General features: G+C 37.8%; 1 protein-coding gene across 1 annotated transcript in view; it reads right to left on the bottom strand.

Annotated features, from left to right (window-relative positions):
- The window catches only part of HCRTR2 (hypocretin receptor 2), a gene marked incomplete at its 5' end in the record, with an annotated part of 92,185 nt that overhangs the window by 25,708 nt on the left and 49,689 nt on the right, over positions 1-16,788 (bottom strand). Inside the window, one exon of the mRNA XM_081094979.1 lies at positions 3,555-3,733. Coding sequence (XP_080951105.1) covers positions 3,555-3,733 — 179 coding nt within the window. The remainder of the gene's footprint in view (positions 1-3,554; positions 3,734-16,788) is intronic.

The raw sequence follows: 16,788 nt of genomic DNA, 5'->3' as shown, positions 1-16,788 counted from the left end.
CACACCTCACGCATCACCTCACCCTTAACAAGCGACTGTTCTGTTTCATAAAGAGGGCTTGGAATCATCTCTCCCAGCAAAGAGAAGATTCTGGGCAACTAAAGCCATCTTGAAACTTAATAGGATTCCCCAAATTTCCCCCCGGATAGTTACTGGAATCAAGAGAAATACAAAGCTTGCTGGAAGTACCACAGCAATGGTGAAATATTAGAATTCTCTGCTAGTATGATTTCCCCTGTGTTTCCACGAAAACACCAAAAGACCCCTTTCTTACTGATTTTTTCTTATGTTGCTCAATATAGTATTTCTCTGAAATATTTTTTCTGCAGTGTATTTTTGTAACCCTTTCATGGTTTTCAGCCAACTGACACAAACTAATCCTATCAAACTTAATGCCTGCCATGAAGCTTATAATTTCCACTTACTATTTCCCACTTACTATTCTATCAAGAATCTGACCTAAAAAATGATCACTTCTCTGTATAAGAGGTCATTGAAAACTACTGGGTTGCAAATATTTTTGTAGCATTTCAGATCCAGATTAGTATCATTTCTACTAATGAGCTATTTGTAGTCTCCCCCAACTTTTGTTTTTATCAAGACTTTATTTTTTTTGGAATATTTTTAAGATCACATCAAAATTTTGGAGAAGGTACAGAGATTTCCAATATACCTTGCCCCCACATATCCATATCCTGTCTGTTATTAACACCCCCACCAGTGTGATACATCTGTCATAACTGATGAAACAACATTGCACATCCTAATCATCCAAAGTTCTTAGTTTACATTGTGGTTCACTCTTGATGTTGTATATTCCATGGTTTTAAATAAATGTATAAGAACATGTATCCACCATTATATATTATCACGAATTCGTGCACGATGGGGTCCAGCTGGCCTGGCTCCAATTGGTGGATTAGGGCCAGGCCTGTCAGGAGGAGGAAATAGCGGGAGGTTTCCGGTGAGCTCACCCCAATCAGGGCCCAATCAGGGCCGGGCTGGCTGGGGGGAGGGGCCACGGGCGATTGGCCAGTGGGCCCTGCCCCCAATTGAGATGGGGGGCTTATTGGGAGTGGGGCTGGGTGTGGGGTGGGGCTGGGGGCAGGCTGGCCCCACCCCATTCTGGGGTGGGGGAGCCGATTGGGGGTCAGCCGCTGGGGAAGGGGCTTTGGGAGTTTGGAAGGCTGCCCTGCCCTCAATGGGGTGGGAGAGGCCAATCAGGGGTGGGGCTGGCTGGGGGGAGGGGCTGTGGACCGATTGGGGTGGTGGGAGCCCATTGCAGGCAGGACTGGCCAGGGGAGGGGTTGCAGGAGGTTGGCTGGCCAGCCCTACCCTCAGATCAGGCCAGTTCGCTGGCCACAGTGAGCGTCATAGCGACTGGTCATTCCAGTCATTCTGGCGTACGGTCGCTGGCTTTTTATATATATAGATTGCACTGCCTTAAAAATCCTGTGTTCTGCCTATTCCACCTTTCCCATCCTTGACAACTTCAGATCTTTTTACTTTCTCCATAATGGCCTTTTTCAGAATGCCATAGTATTGGAATTATACAGAATATAGTTAGTCTCCTTAGACTGTCTTCTTTCATTTAGTAATAAGGATTATCTTTATATTTTCATGGCTTGGTAGTTCATTTCTTTTTAGTGCTGAATGACATTCTAGTGTCTGTATGCACCACAGTTTGTTTATTCATTCATCTACTGAAGGACAGACACCTCGGTGGCTTCCAAGTCTTGATAATTATAAATAAAGCTGCTGTACAAGTTTGTGTGCAAGTTTTTGCATGGGCGTACGTTTTCAATTCCTTTGGGAAATACCAAGGAGTTCAATTGCTGGATAAGATGGTGAGACTAGGTTTAACTGTGCAACAAAACACCAAACCATCTTCCAAAGTGGCCGTACCATTCTGCATTCCCAGCAGCAGCAATGGATAAGAGTTAGTATTACTCCACACTGCCACCAGCATTTGGTGTTGCCAGCGTTCCAGACTCTGTCCATTGTAACAGTTGTGTAGTGATATTTCCTTGTTGTTTTAATTTGCATTTTGCTGATGACATATGAAGACGAGCATCTGTATAACTGCCCTCTGTATGACTTCTTTGGTGTGCTGTTCATTAAGGTCTTTGGCCTGTTTTTCATTGGAGTGTTTATTTCCTTATTCATTAGTTTTAAGAGTTCCCTTAACTTGACATAGCAGTACTTTATTATGTTTATCTTTTTGCAAACATTTTCTCTATCTGTAGCTTGTCTTTTCATTGTCTTTTACAAAGCAGAAGTTTTAAATTTTGAAAAAGTCAGCTTATCAGTTGTTTCTTTCAAATATAATGCTTTTGCTGTTATATCTAAAAAAATCATCAACATACTGAAGGTCATTTAAGTTTTCTTTTATATTATCTTCTAGGGGTTTTATGGTTTTGTATTTTACATTCAGATCTATGATACATCTTGAATTACTTTTTCTGACGGGTGTAAGGTCTGTGTCTACATTAATATTTTTGCTTGTTCTGCTTATGAGAATTTTTTTTTATAATTAGGAGCACATTTTTGTTTTCTCCAAATACTATGATCACCCTCTGGGAGACTGGATGGAGTACGAACTGAGATGGTGGAGGGTGGATATGGGTATGGGGTTTGGGAACACAAGAGAATGGCCTGCATTTTACTCACAGCCCAATTGCTAAAGGGCATCCATGTCTTTGAGTATTATGGCTGTGGCCCCTAGCTTAGGAATTTTTTTTGTTAAAGATTTAGAGCTATCAGAATATCATTTAAAATGTACTCTCTGAAAGTATTTGTTCTTATCTTCTTGTAGGGCAATTAATTGTGGGAAAGCTGCTTTTACTACTGAACAATAAAGCATCTAATGATGATGATGATGATGATGATGACTGATGGTTACTGAGAACATACTAAGTCTTTATAATATCCTCCAGAAGGTAATCACTATGCCAAGTGATTTATATAAATTTATGTAAGTAGACTAACAACAACCATAGACTATAGTTATCATTAAAATTATTATCCTTTTTAAATCAGTGAATCACAAAGAGCTTATGTATTTGGCTTGATAGCATACAGTCGGTGAATGGCAGAACAGATATTCCAAACCTGGTGGTTTTATTCAGAACCTACACTAAAACCTGTTTACTGTACTGCTTTGATCACATGGTTCCTAATTTCTCAGCATGAAATGCAACCACTTACGAAAACAAATATCTGTCTATTATTTGGACGGGGAGAATTTCAATCATTACTTTGCTCATATTCCTCATTTTATCATCAGAAAATTAGAGGTGAAAGAAGTAAAAGTTTATGCAGCATCTACTCATTCTGTTGCTTTATTTTAACTCAGAGCTTAACTTGTTTACATAGAAAGTCTCAAGTATTTCTTTCCTTAAGTTTGCTGATTCCTTTGTTTTCCTTATTTGTCAATTCCTTGGGCAAGTATCTTACTTTCTTAGCTAACTAGTCAATAGAGCACTGTGACTATAATTGAAAGTAATTTTTCCGTAGCTCTGTGTTTGAACCAAAAATGTATCAGAAACAATTACCTGTAAGTAAGGAATCACTTTACAGAGGGAATTTCCGAAGAACCAGGTCTCAGTGATGTCCACAACCAGTGTGGCTGGAAGGCAGGTGATGGTCACGAGCACGTCAGCCAGAGAAAGGTTGACTATGAAGTAGTTGGTCACCGTCCTCATGTGGTGGTTCTTCCACACTGCCACACACACTAATTTGGAAAGAAAAAGGAATAGTGACTATGACTATTACGGACTGAATGCTTGTGTCCTCCCAGAATTCATGTGTTTACGTCCTAACCCTCGACATCATGGTATTAGGAGGTGGGCCTGTGGGTGGTGATTATGTCGTAAGCATGGAGCCCTCGTGAATGGCATTAGTGTCCTTATCTCTGACTACTTGTAAGGACTCAGCAGAAAGTCTATTGTCTATAGACTAGGAAGTGGATGTTCACCAGGCCCGAATGTGCCAACACTTTGATCTTGGATTTCCCAGCCTCTGGAACTGTGAGAAATAAATTTCTATCATTTGTAAACCATCCAGATTATGGTATTCTGCTATAGTAGCCCAGCGAGAATAAGACAGTAAACTAAACAAAGAAACAAAATAGATACTCATGAAGAAACACTGTCAAGCTAATTAATATTCTTATAAAGTCCACAAATAAATATTGCAAAGGAAAGATAATTTGAGGTTGTGCTGAATTTTCATTGAATTCATCAATCTGTGTGAATGCTGAATATATACTTAAAATCAATTCACTTGCCTTGCAAGACAACCCTCAATGGATCAAAGAGCTGTGTTAACTTTTACTTCATGTTGAATTATGATTCCCAGAAGTTATACAACAACCTTTGACTTTTTTTGATGTTCCCTCAGTGCTCAACATGTAGTAGATATTCAAGGAATATTTGCTGAATTGAGCTGAATTAGGAGCTAGCTATTTCCAGTGAACTGCGCATTTGCCTCATCCGTGACGTTTCCCCTTATCTGATCCTCAAACGCTGTGTCTGGAACTTCAATAGATGAAGAGGCTCCAAAAACAAAAGTCAACAAATATTTAGCTCCTGTTACTGCCAAACACTGAGCGAGATGGCTTGTGTGCTGAGGTCATTGAATTTGGATAACAATCCCAAAGAGAGGACATCATGACCAACATGAGGTAATTGAGACACAGCGAATTCACGGAACTTGTCTAAGGACAGATGGTTCATAAAGCAGAAGAACTGGAATTAAACACCAAGCGAAGAGCTGACCTTTCACCACACTGGTCACCTTCTTTGGGAAAAATGAAGGAGTTATAACAAAGCCCATATAAATTCTAGAAATGCAATCCTTCTTTCTATTACTCTTCATGGCCCCTAAACATCACCTTAACTCAAACATACTTTTCAGGCTTTCACAGCTGAGCCTGCCTCATTGCCTTTCAGTATACACGGATGTATAAGAGCTGCGCTATTTCACCGACTTGCTCTTTATGGAAGGAACAACCAGTCCTTGATCCTCTGCCCTCCCTCTGTCTGTATATCCAACAGTTACATAATCACCGACTTCAGAATTATATAGTTGCAAGCACTGCTACCACATTTATTGATGGTTTGTTTCACGGAAAGTAACTGTGGATTTGCCTGGGGTATCATTAACCTGCCAGAACTGTCTCCGATGCACCCAAATGATGCAGTGATTAGTAACCTTATACAGCGAAGAAACAAAAGCACATTTCGTTAAATTTAAGGCACTGAGTGATGATTTCTTTTTGACAATTATGTATCATTTATTAAGAGTGTCATATACTGAAAAATGCTTTCGCTAGCTCCTGAAGCTGAAATTACCCTTCAGTCACCAACAGATGCTAATTTAATAGGGTTACTTTTCCCAGGGTTTAATTTTGCAAAAAAACTTCACATCTTTATCTAACTCCATCACCCTAGGACCCACAAACTCAAGTGAACTTCATTAGGGGGAACTGTAGTTTTTTATTATCTGAAAATGATGCTGCAGAATTATTTGTTTCTCAGAAACACTTGAATCTCTCTCTCTCTCTCTCTCTCTCTCTCTCTCTCTCTCTCTCTCTCTCTCTCCCCCCCCCCCCCCCGCCTCTTGCACAAGCCCATCCTAGCATGGACTAACACATTATCAAGCCTTGTTATAAGGAAATTGTCAAAAGCATCATGCCACTGATACTTGGTTAATAAATGGTCCAAGTGGTACAATTTTAAATCGACCAAAAACCCAACCCCCCCCCAAAAGAAACCCAAACCCCACAATATTTTAAAAGAAAGCAATTCTAGTTCTTTCTTTTTTATTTTTTTATTGTTTAAAGTATTAAATATGTCTCCTTTTCCCTGATTGACCTCCCTCCCCCCAAGTTCTCTTAATTCTCCATATTTTGGAGGTGAGAAATAGCAGTGATGGAAAGAAAGTGTTAATGGATTCTGTTTAACCAATATGAAAGCAAATGTGTTTTTTTTTTCCCAACCAACACTTTTATATTACTTTCTATTGCCATGTACTCTTCTAAGCAGTTTAAGTTACTAACTAGTTTAAACCTCATAATAACACTATGAAGTGATGACTATTAATATTTAACTGAGGCTAGAGAAGTTCTGAAACCTAGCTAAGGATATATAGCTATAAGTGCTAAAGATTAGGTTTAACTCGTGTCTGCCATGCTATGCCATTATATGATGCCCTCTATTGAAGTAGAAGATGAAAAGGAAGTGGCCAACATCTATTTGACAAGACTTCAACAGAGACCATTCAATATAACTTGCCATTTGATGGATAAGTCACCTCAGTTATCTGCCTGATCTATCCGGCTTGAACATTTTTAATAGTGGGAAACTGGTTTTTTTGCTATGTCATAACTCTACTAGCTTCCTAGGGCTGCCATAACAGAGTACAATATATGGGGTCTCTTAAAACAATAGAAGTGCATTGTCTCACAGCTCTGAAGGCTAGAAGCCCAAAATCAAGGCGTCAATGGGGCATGCTCCCTCTGAAACCTGTAGAGAAATGCTTGGACTGTCTCCTAGCCTCTGGTTGTTTGCTGGCAAGCTTTGGCATTGCTCGGCATGCGGCTGCATAACCCCGATCTCTACCTTCACCATCACATGGCATTCTTCTGTGTCTCCACCTTCACACGGCTGTCTTCTTATCAGGACACCAGTCCTATTGGATTAGGGACACACTCCACTCCAGTAGGATTTCATCGGAACTAATTTCATCTGCAGTGACTCTATTTCCAAATAAGGAGCCACTGCTCTAGAGTAAGTTTGCAACTCATCAGGTCAGGGCCACTGCCCTGCTGGGCTAGGAGAACAGAGCACCAAGCCTCAGAGAATTATTCCTAAACCTTAAAACTAATGAGTACATTTACCCATTTCTCTGCTTTAAAGGGAGAGAAAAGCCCACTAGCTGAAGAAAGCATTTATATTCTTCATTCCTCTTTGAGTGAACTCTGACAGCTGACATAATGTAGTTGAATGGCTATTATTCTCTTGGCTCACAACTCTCCATACACTACATTCTGATGAGCTTTGGTAGGTCCCAAGACATGAACTTGGCATTACTTTTAAAACCAGTTTTCTGAATGATCATGATCCATCAATATTCCAGTCCATTTGTAGTGAGTTTGAACTGAAAAGGCTGCCCTCATTAACCACGAACAAAAGAGGAATAGTTGAGAACACAGGGATGAAAGGCCACTGTTGAAGGCAAGAATGCAATCAATGACACTCCAGCTCTAGCACAGACTTTATTACAGTAGAGATTTTTTGAGATGCAGAGGTGCCAAGAAGATAAAAATCTGTTCATTCCCCCCTCTCTTGCCCTTCGGTAAGGTTACCTTCTCTCCTTCTGTAAGAATCTGATTGTATATATATCGCCCATCTTTTCTCCACAGACTAACAGAGGGAAAGGTGGCTCAAGATGTATGGGAGCATCTGCAGCTTGTGATGCAAAGAGGGATTTTAAAAATTATATATATATTTATATAGATAGATATAGATATATATAGATATAGATATAGATATAGATATAGATATAGATATAGATATAGATATATAGATATGTAGATATATAGATATATAGATATATAGATATGTAGATATATGATATAACCTTAATCATTGTATGGGTCAAAGGTTTAATTGACTTGCAAATAGTAAAAGAAAATATTAGTTTAAAAACACCGTTGCCATTTTATTCTGCATTTATAATAAACTGTTTCCTTGTAGTTTAATATCTATCAGACCCAGATATGGAAAATGTTTCTCTCTCAAATTGACATTTGTACTTGGAAAAATTTAAACTCATACTATGTAAAGTCACATACTGTCAATCTGCTGGTGATATGACAATTAAAAACATGTAAACTTCAGAGGTGAGATTGCAACTCTTATTAAACATACACATATGTCTTGAAATGTCAAATAATAATCGATTTTGTGATATCAAGAGGTAATTAAGCATGGTATAGTGTGTGTTACTGAGCATCTTGGAAAGATCTGTATTAAGTATATCAATTTTTTTAAGCATTTTCAAATTTATTTAATATTGTAACATTAAAACAAGGTTTAGATGTGATACTACGTGAAATAAGCCAGACACAAAAGGGTAATGATTGTTTAGTTCTACTTCTGTTATGCACTGAGTCAAATTAATTACTATAGAAAGAAGAATGGTGGTTGCCAGGGGCTGGGAGGAAGAGAGGTTAAGGTATTATTGTTTAAGGTGACCAAAGGTTCAGTTTTACAAGATGAAAAAAGTTCTGGAAATGTATAGTGGGGATGGTTGTCCAACAATTTGAATATACTTAGTATCATGGAACTGTACCATTAGAAATAGTGAAAGTGGCAAATTTTCAGTTATGTATAATTTATCAAAATTTAAAAATCAACTTCAATTAAAAATGATGCTATAAAACTGAAAAGAAAATTTTTAACTACAATGATGTCTCTCAATAATCTTAAACACAGAATGGAAATGCCGAGGAACAATCTTAATTACTCATTTTATGAATTTTTAAAATTCACAAACAGCTAAAAGTGTTAATGAAAACACAATGTTTCAAAAATACTGTAGTTCCACAATATTAATGGCAGTGTTAAAAAAGTAACTGCAAAAAAAGTAACTGCATGATTTTTATGTATAATTTTAATTATTTGTAGGTTATGCTATAATTTAGATATGCTAATAAAAGATTGTCCAGTTTCTCGGGTTTTTAAAACTTAGCCTATAAATACATGCATATAGATATGTAAGATAAGTCCTTGATTGATATTTGTTATATTACATACATATAAAATGATAAATAAACCTGTCAGGAAATATCTTTAGAAAAATACTGTAGTTCCACACTTTGCCACACCGTGTCAGTGAAAGCCTTTGAAACTGCTTACTTTGTCACTTCAGGGATGAGTTCTAAACATCAAGTAAATTGTAATATTCTTTATAACGAGGAAATGAATATATTTTTTCCCAGTGAGATTTTTTAGACCAAAAATAAATTTTTACAAAGGATAAAATGGGCACCATCTTCTCAAGTAAATACAAATGAAGGAGGTAAGGTGAAATAAAACAGTTTTCCTTACTGAAAAATAACAAATAAAGCAATTGAATACACATGGAAAATAGCCTAAACTTCACTCCCATAAGAGAGCAGGTAGAGATAAAGTCATCCAGAAACACTACAGAATGTAGACTTTAGAAACAGGGAAGTTGACTCGGAGTCCTAAAAAAGTATTACAAACTCTGCATGAAATCCTAAGATACCCCCCCCCTGCCCCGTCCCCGTCCCCCCCCCCCCGCCGCTTTTCTCACTCTCTTTGCACCCCACACTGTGGCACTGGCCCTCCGTCCTAATTTTAGTATTGTGTCCTTCTCTTCCTGGGCCAATATGCCTTTCTCCACCTCCACACCTTGGCAAGGCTATCTATAAATCTCTCTGTCTGCACTCAGAAGAACAGCAGGCAAATGTGCCACTTCTTTTTTTTTGTTTGTTTCGTTTTCAAAAGTCTGACAGATGGGCTACTGCCAAGAATCACATCTGTAGAGTGAAATATGCCACCCAAAAGGTTATCTAATAGCAACAGAAAGCAAACTTTTGGAAAAGTGATTATAAATGCATACACAACAATATGTTTAAAATGCATTTCAGTTTTTGTTTCCCCGAGAAAATACGAAAGTCTATAATTTGACAAATATGTTTTCATCGGCACCTGCTCATTATGTTAATGTGGGTGGGAAATCGCATGGAGACTAGCTGATGTCACCGTGGTGTTGATATCAGCGAAGCAGTGTGGGGAATAATTAAGACACCACAATTAACAATTCATCTGGAAAGGGATTTAGGAAAACAGTCTCTTCACACACACAGATGGGCAGGGAGACACTGTGCATAGAAGAACGTTATAAAACGGAAACACAGAGGAGATAATTTATGGAAATCAAATCCAAAAAATATTTTTTTCAGAGAGGAAAACAACAGTGGGGAAAGTGGAAAACTAGGGGTGACCCTTCACCTGTCTGAGAGTGGCATGATTCCTCCCAGGGAGGGGCTCAACCTCCTTGGCACCGAGGCTTCTGTACAGGAAGGAGCTCTCAAAGACCAACACGGTGCTGTTACTAATAGGCATTCCTATTTAAGGCGGGTCTGCAGAGAAGTTTAGGGGAGTGGAAGGCCCCGGGGTCTTAGAATCTGCAGTTCTATTGATGGCTCCATCTAGTAGCTGTAATTTCACTTCAGTAGGATTTGTTGACGGAGGAATTTCCCGTTACCCTGGTATTTTTATTCTCTACAGGTACTTGTTCCCAGTGCAGCCTCTCAGAGCTGCTTCTGGGTCTCTCCCCGTCCTCAGAGCCGCTCAGAGACATATGGTCAGTCCTCATCCTTGGCCCCTTTGTACCAATTAACAAAATGCAGCCTATCCTAGGACATCTGACTTCTGTTTTTCTTCCTGTTGGGTGGTTGCCTGCACGCATACCGACCTGGGCTGGGGATCAAACCTCCAACCGTGGTATGCGCCCTTGACTGGGAATCGAACCTGCAACCCTTCGGTGTGTGAGGCCCACATTCTAACCACTGAGCAACACTGGTCAGGACACAATGTACTTATTTTTGTTCTTCCTTAAGGAAATGAATTACCTCTCTCACCTCTTACCTTTTTTCTTCTAGGCGCTCTTTTCTCTATTATTTACTCTCACAACTTCAATTCTTATCTCTAGGAGACTAATTTCCAAAATGGTAAGTCTGTATTGTGTTCTCTCTTCCTCTCCATATCAAAATTTCTAACTACATGTTTTTTTTAACCTTCTAGAGGTTCAATCTTTATTTCACATTCAACTCATGAATCATGAAATGTATTTATACGATGTTTACCCACTTGAGCATTGTCCTGCAGGTTATGAAGAATCACTGAAGGCTTTTAAGCAAGGGAGTTGCAAGATCCTAATTTTAATTTTCAAAGATAACTTATGGGGAATGTGAATATTATACATACTATTGAACTGGAAACAGGGGGGGTCAATTTTTAGAGTGTTTTATAATTCCAAGGAAACAAAGTGCTGACAAAAAAAAAAAAGGCAGAAAATTAATGAATTCAAGAAATAATAATGAGGTTGCAATATGAGGCCTCAATGAGGAACTACATGTGAGGGTAAAGGGACATGAAGAACTGAGGGTGGTTACCAGGTATATTGCTTGGCATTTGGGGAGAAGATCATGTTGCTCACTGACCTATGGAGCAAAGGAGAATGAGGTGGCTTCCTTTGTAAACAGGAGTAGAAGATGAGGAATTCCATTTTGTATACATGAGTTTGAAACACTTGTGAGTTATCCTACTGTCAGTATCAATTTGGCATTTGGATTTATGGATCTATATTTCAGGAGATACATTTCAGATATAGATAAATATTGGGGGTTCATCAGAATAAAGATAGCAATTAAAGCCAGTTTAGTGGATAAGAATAGAATTTCAGTTAGAAGAGAAAAATTTATATTTATAGAACTCTGCAATTTCAGTCACATATATTCTTAGTTGGCAAATATTCAAGAAGGGCTAATTTTTCCCGGAAGTACTAAATATTATAGCACTGAAGGGTACATTGATTTTATGATTACAAAGTGTTTGCATTTCTTGTAATGGCAGATAACCTTGCTGCAGCAGAGCAAACCTTCCACCTAAAACAACCAGAAGTGCCACACATCTCTTCAGGGCATTGGAAAGCTGCCGAGGCTGTGAGGACTTGAGGGGCAATATCCTGGAGAAAAGGACAGCCAGCACCCCTTCTCTTCTCAAAGCTGTTGGCAATTTGCAAGCAGCAGCTAAGGACCGAGAAGGAAAAGCAACAGGAACGGAGGAGCTGAGTTGGAACTTGAGTAGTCTTGCTGAACAGAGGCAACACTGGAGATAAGTCAGCCACCTTGGCCTTCTGCTAAATCGAGTAGGAATAAACCTGAAGGAGACAAGTTCTCCTAGAGAATGAAGCCTGGCTTCGAATGCCTTCATTTACTGACTGGACTGAGGTTTTCTGTCCCAGAACTACCTGCCAAAGCAAAGGCAAATCGTCTATGGAAGAAGGTAACTATCAAGAGCATGAAATGATTTCTACAGATTTTCATACAAAATGTCACTCATTTAATAAAAAATCATCAGGCATACAAGATGGCAATAGCACATGACAAAAAGTCTATATAAAAAAAGAAGAAGAAAGCTTTCTGAAATTTTTTAAGTAATAAGACTAAGTTCAAGTATTTGCATAATATTATGTAAAATATTAATAAGAATTGGAAAAATGTTCAAGGGAAATTGTAGAACTTAAAATATTTTGACTAGAAACACAGCAGACAGATTTAACAGCAATAAGGCCACCTAATAAAACTAACTAATCAAAAGTATTTAAAATAAAAATATATGCCACAGAGTGAGAGAAGATAGTTCCAAGGTATTTATTTTTAAAAGGTCAGTTTGCATAATTGTCTCTTATAGTTAATGGGTTTTATTGTTGCTACTATTGTTCTTGTTTCTTTTAATATACTTTTTATTGAAGTATCACATGTAGAAAAGTATAAAAACCATAAATATATTACTAGACAAATTATACAGACACTGGTTTGTAGACCAAGAAATAAAATGTTATTAGAATACTCACCATTATGTTTGTGAGATCATCCATGTTGTATGTGTAGATACAGTTCCATAATTTTCATTGCTGTACAGTATTTTGATATAGATTAGATTACCATTTATCTACTATTGATGGACATTTTGGTTGGTTCTAATTCAGGACTATTGTAAGCAAGGCTGTTATTAACATTCTTCTATATGCCTTTGACAGATATACTAGTATGTGTAGGTCTCTGTTAGTTGTATATCTTAGACTGAAATTGCTATCATAGACTGTGTATATGACCACCATTATGACATAATTGCCAAAGAGTTCCAAAATACTGTTGCAGTGCCAGTTTGTACTCTCATAAACAAAGGTGAGTGTCTCCGTCACTCTATATGTTTGCCAACACTAGTCTCTTTTCATGTTAGATTCAAATTTAACATTCTTATTTTTATTGGCTACTTGGAAATGGAAGAGCCCATTACTCTCCAGGGCTTTGTTATTTTAAAGAATTTTTATTCAAAATTTTATAGGGCATTTGATGGCTACTGTAGATATAATTTATTTTCAAATTAACATGATGGTTCCTTGATTTAAATCTGAACTTGTTTTAAAACTTGGTATTAAATCTGGACTTGTTTTAAACTTGGTATCCCTCAGATTGTTCTAGCCATTTCTCTCCCCTCTTCCTATAGTACTTTGTCAACTTTTATATTTTTACCATCTAATATAGTTTATCTTTCCTAAAATTGTGTCATCTTAAAGAACCTATATTTTACTTTTTATTTTCCAAAGGCAGGGCCTCTATTCTGAATATAGTAAGTGTCCAATAAATGGTTGCTGAGTGATATCTTGATTGCATAACATTTGAATAATTCAGATTTTGTTTTTTACATTAGAGAATTTATCCTGATTATTTAATCCTGGAGAGAAAAAAAGAATTCAATATATGTAAATCAGAGTACTTCCTTCCACTGTGGGACTTCATGTCATTCTGCTCGCACACATCCCTGATAGAGTTAGTGTCTGAGAGTGTCTTGAATGAAGACTGTAAACAACCGAATGACCTTTTAGATAATAGAATGGACCACATTAAATGTGTTTGCACCTCAGTTAGAGACTAAAGGAAAACCTTTCTGCTAGGGCATAGGTACATTATAATTAGGAAAACTCCAATTATAGAGTTTTCTGCTACAAACCATATTGATTTCTATTTTATACCATTTATATTTAACTAGAGGCCTGGTGCATGAATTTGTGCACAGGTGGGGTCTGGCCACCTGCCCCGATGGGGGCCGTTCAGAGGCGGAGCCAAAGGGGGAGCACGGGAGGTTGGCTGGCTGGCCCCACCCCAGATTGGGGTTGGGGGGGCCAATTGGGGGGAGCAATAGGGGTGGGCCGGCTGCGGGGTTAGGACCACAGGAGGTTAGAGGGGCTGATAGGGGCCCCGTCTGGGCCAGTTGGCCACCACAGTGCATGTCATAGCGACCGGTTGCTCTGGTCACTTGGCTTTTATGTATATAGATGAACATAAGTGAATCTGCTACATGCTTAACCTTACTAAAAAATGTTAAATCAGTATTTCACTTATTAGCTCTGACTATAGTTACAATAACTGAATAAGTGGAAGGAAAGACTATTTGTATCTTCTCCCATTATTACTAATTTTAGACTTGTCCAGGATTATGACTCAAATAAATTTTGATAATACTGTATAGTAATCTTTTATTTAAAAAGTAGCTAATTAATTTTTTAAAATGCACCTTTGTCTATAAAATAATCTCACTTTTCTTAGATCACAAAACATTAAATTCTTTAACTCACTGCTAAAAGTATGGAATGGTATAAAATATTGTTCCCTGAAAGGAATTTAGAAAAAAAGCCTGGTTCTTAAATGATCAAGCTATTTGTATTATAAATTTCTCTTCAAACAAAAATAGATTTTATGGAGGTAAAAATCATATATTTTGGAGTTTAAAAACCTAACTAAAATTCCAGCTTCAATAACCTTTAACCTTGGGAAAGTTACGTAACCTCTCTGTGCTTCAGATTTGACATGTATCAGGTTGTGATACCTGTCAGTACCTATCTCCTAGAACTGTCTTAATGAACATAATAGTACTTGGTATAGAGCTTACAACATAAATCAGCTAAAAAAAATTATACTTTTAACAGAGTAAAACTCAATAAAATTCTCTGTCATCCAACAACAAAACTATAACACTGGCTATTTTAAAACTTTCACTGAAGATTCTGATCTTTATTCCATACTTATAATTTGACTCGCAATCAGTGATGGATAAACATATCATAGTTTTTGAGCTCCCATTGAGTAAGGTAAGATGACATCCTTTTGGACAGCATGTCAGAGAAAGTGAGATTTTTAAAATTTCAACTCAAGGCAAGGAGAGAAAACAAAAAATGAACGTCCACCTGGCACTTCTGTGCAACAAGAGCAATGGCATAAATGGCTGCAGCTGTTCAAAATCCACACCCCACGGCTTCAGTGAGAACTCCCAAGGAAATAGGCATTGCGCAGTGCATTTTAATAAGTGAATATGTAAAGACTGTATTAATTAATTGCCCAGTGGACTAAGTAATATTCATACCCCAGTGAATGGGTATGAAAGTGAATTGCATGCAAATGAATGTAAATAGCTGCACATTGACAAAGAGGGGATGTTTTTTGAAGCAACTATTAGTATTGTTAAGCTTTTAATTATATGCTGAGGCCAAATGTTTCTGTTAGAATAGATCTTGGAAATAAAAAAAGGAGATAATTTGATATACCAAATTGTGTTCAGGAAAATGGGCTAGGACACATCTGTTCTGTGGAAGATGTTGGAAAATTAACAGAGATGAAGAAATTAATCACAGCAGGAGGGGCAGGGCGGAGGTGAGAAGATTATGAGTTTTATTGTAGACATTTAAATTTGATGTGCCTAAGCAACTTATATCAGGAAATATTCTGTGGTGTACCGAAATGTAGAGCAACAACAGAATGTATGATTAAAGATAGATACGTGTCTAGAATGATGGAGCATTTATTAAAGGGATGGCTTGTCAATATAGACTATGTTGGCTTGTTTTTAGGTTGTCATTTCACCAGCTAATAATTTTGCAAGCCTTGACAATTTTTCCCTTTAATAGACATGTTCCTTGCTTTTCCTTCTTTTCCTTTCATATTTTTTGGTTAAATAATATTTTTTAATAACTGAGCCTGCCATACTAGAGTCATACATTTCTACTTTGAAATTACACAAAATAGACAATTGTTGTTGTTTTTTACAAATTTTTGCTTCCTTTCCTTAAAAAAATGCAAATATCATAGTTTAACAACTATGAAATCAACAACCCTGGCACTTTTAGTTGTTAAAGTGGGTGTTGCTTTTCATTCTGTTCTCCATTATAACACAAAATATGATCCATTGTATAATGTTATATAGATATTTCATTTTGGTTCTCTTCTTAAAAGAGAGTATTTGCTTCATGCATGTCTAACTTTGCTCCAGCAACTTAAAAATTAATAAAAATGAATATTAAAATTTTTGCTGGTCAAAGATTAAGAAGTACCCCAATAGAATATTCAAGTTCATGTCTATTATTAAAAAACTAGAGGCCGGGTGCACAGCCTGGCCTGCACCCTCCTTCAATCTGGAACCCCTCAGGGGATGTTGGACTGCTGGTTTCGGTCTGATCCCCTCAGGCCAGGCTGAGGGACCCCACCGGTGCATAAATCCATTCACACGCCGGTTTCAGCCCAATCCCCACAGACCAGGCCAGGGACCCCCCTGGTGCATGAATCCACGCACTGGGCCTCTAGTATGCATATAAGATCTTTGGTTAATCTCTTTCTGCCCTCCTCCATCCCCCTTTCCCTCTGAGATTCATCAGTCTGTTCCATGTTTCCATGCCTATGCATTGAGTGTCTGCCCCCTGGTGGTCAGTGCACATCATAGCTACTGGTCAAAGGGTAGGTTAGTTGAACTGTCACTTAGGCTTTTATATATATATATATATATATATATATATATATATATATATATATATATATATATATATATATATATACTAGAGGCCCAGTGCATGAAATTCATGCGGTGGGGGGGGGGGGGTCCCTCAGCCCGGCCTGTACCCTTTCCAATCTGGGAC

Source organism: Myotis nattereri (genome assembly GCF_964212035.1).
Source record: "Myotis nattereri genome assembly, chromosome: 6".
In the NCBI taxonomy this organism is placed as follows: domain Eukaryota; kingdom Metazoa; phylum Chordata; class Mammalia; order Chiroptera; family Vespertilionidae; genus Myotis; species Myotis nattereri.
The sequence above is the reverse complement of the archived record's forward strand: the minus strand, read 5'-3'. Positions and strand labels throughout refer to the sequence as shown.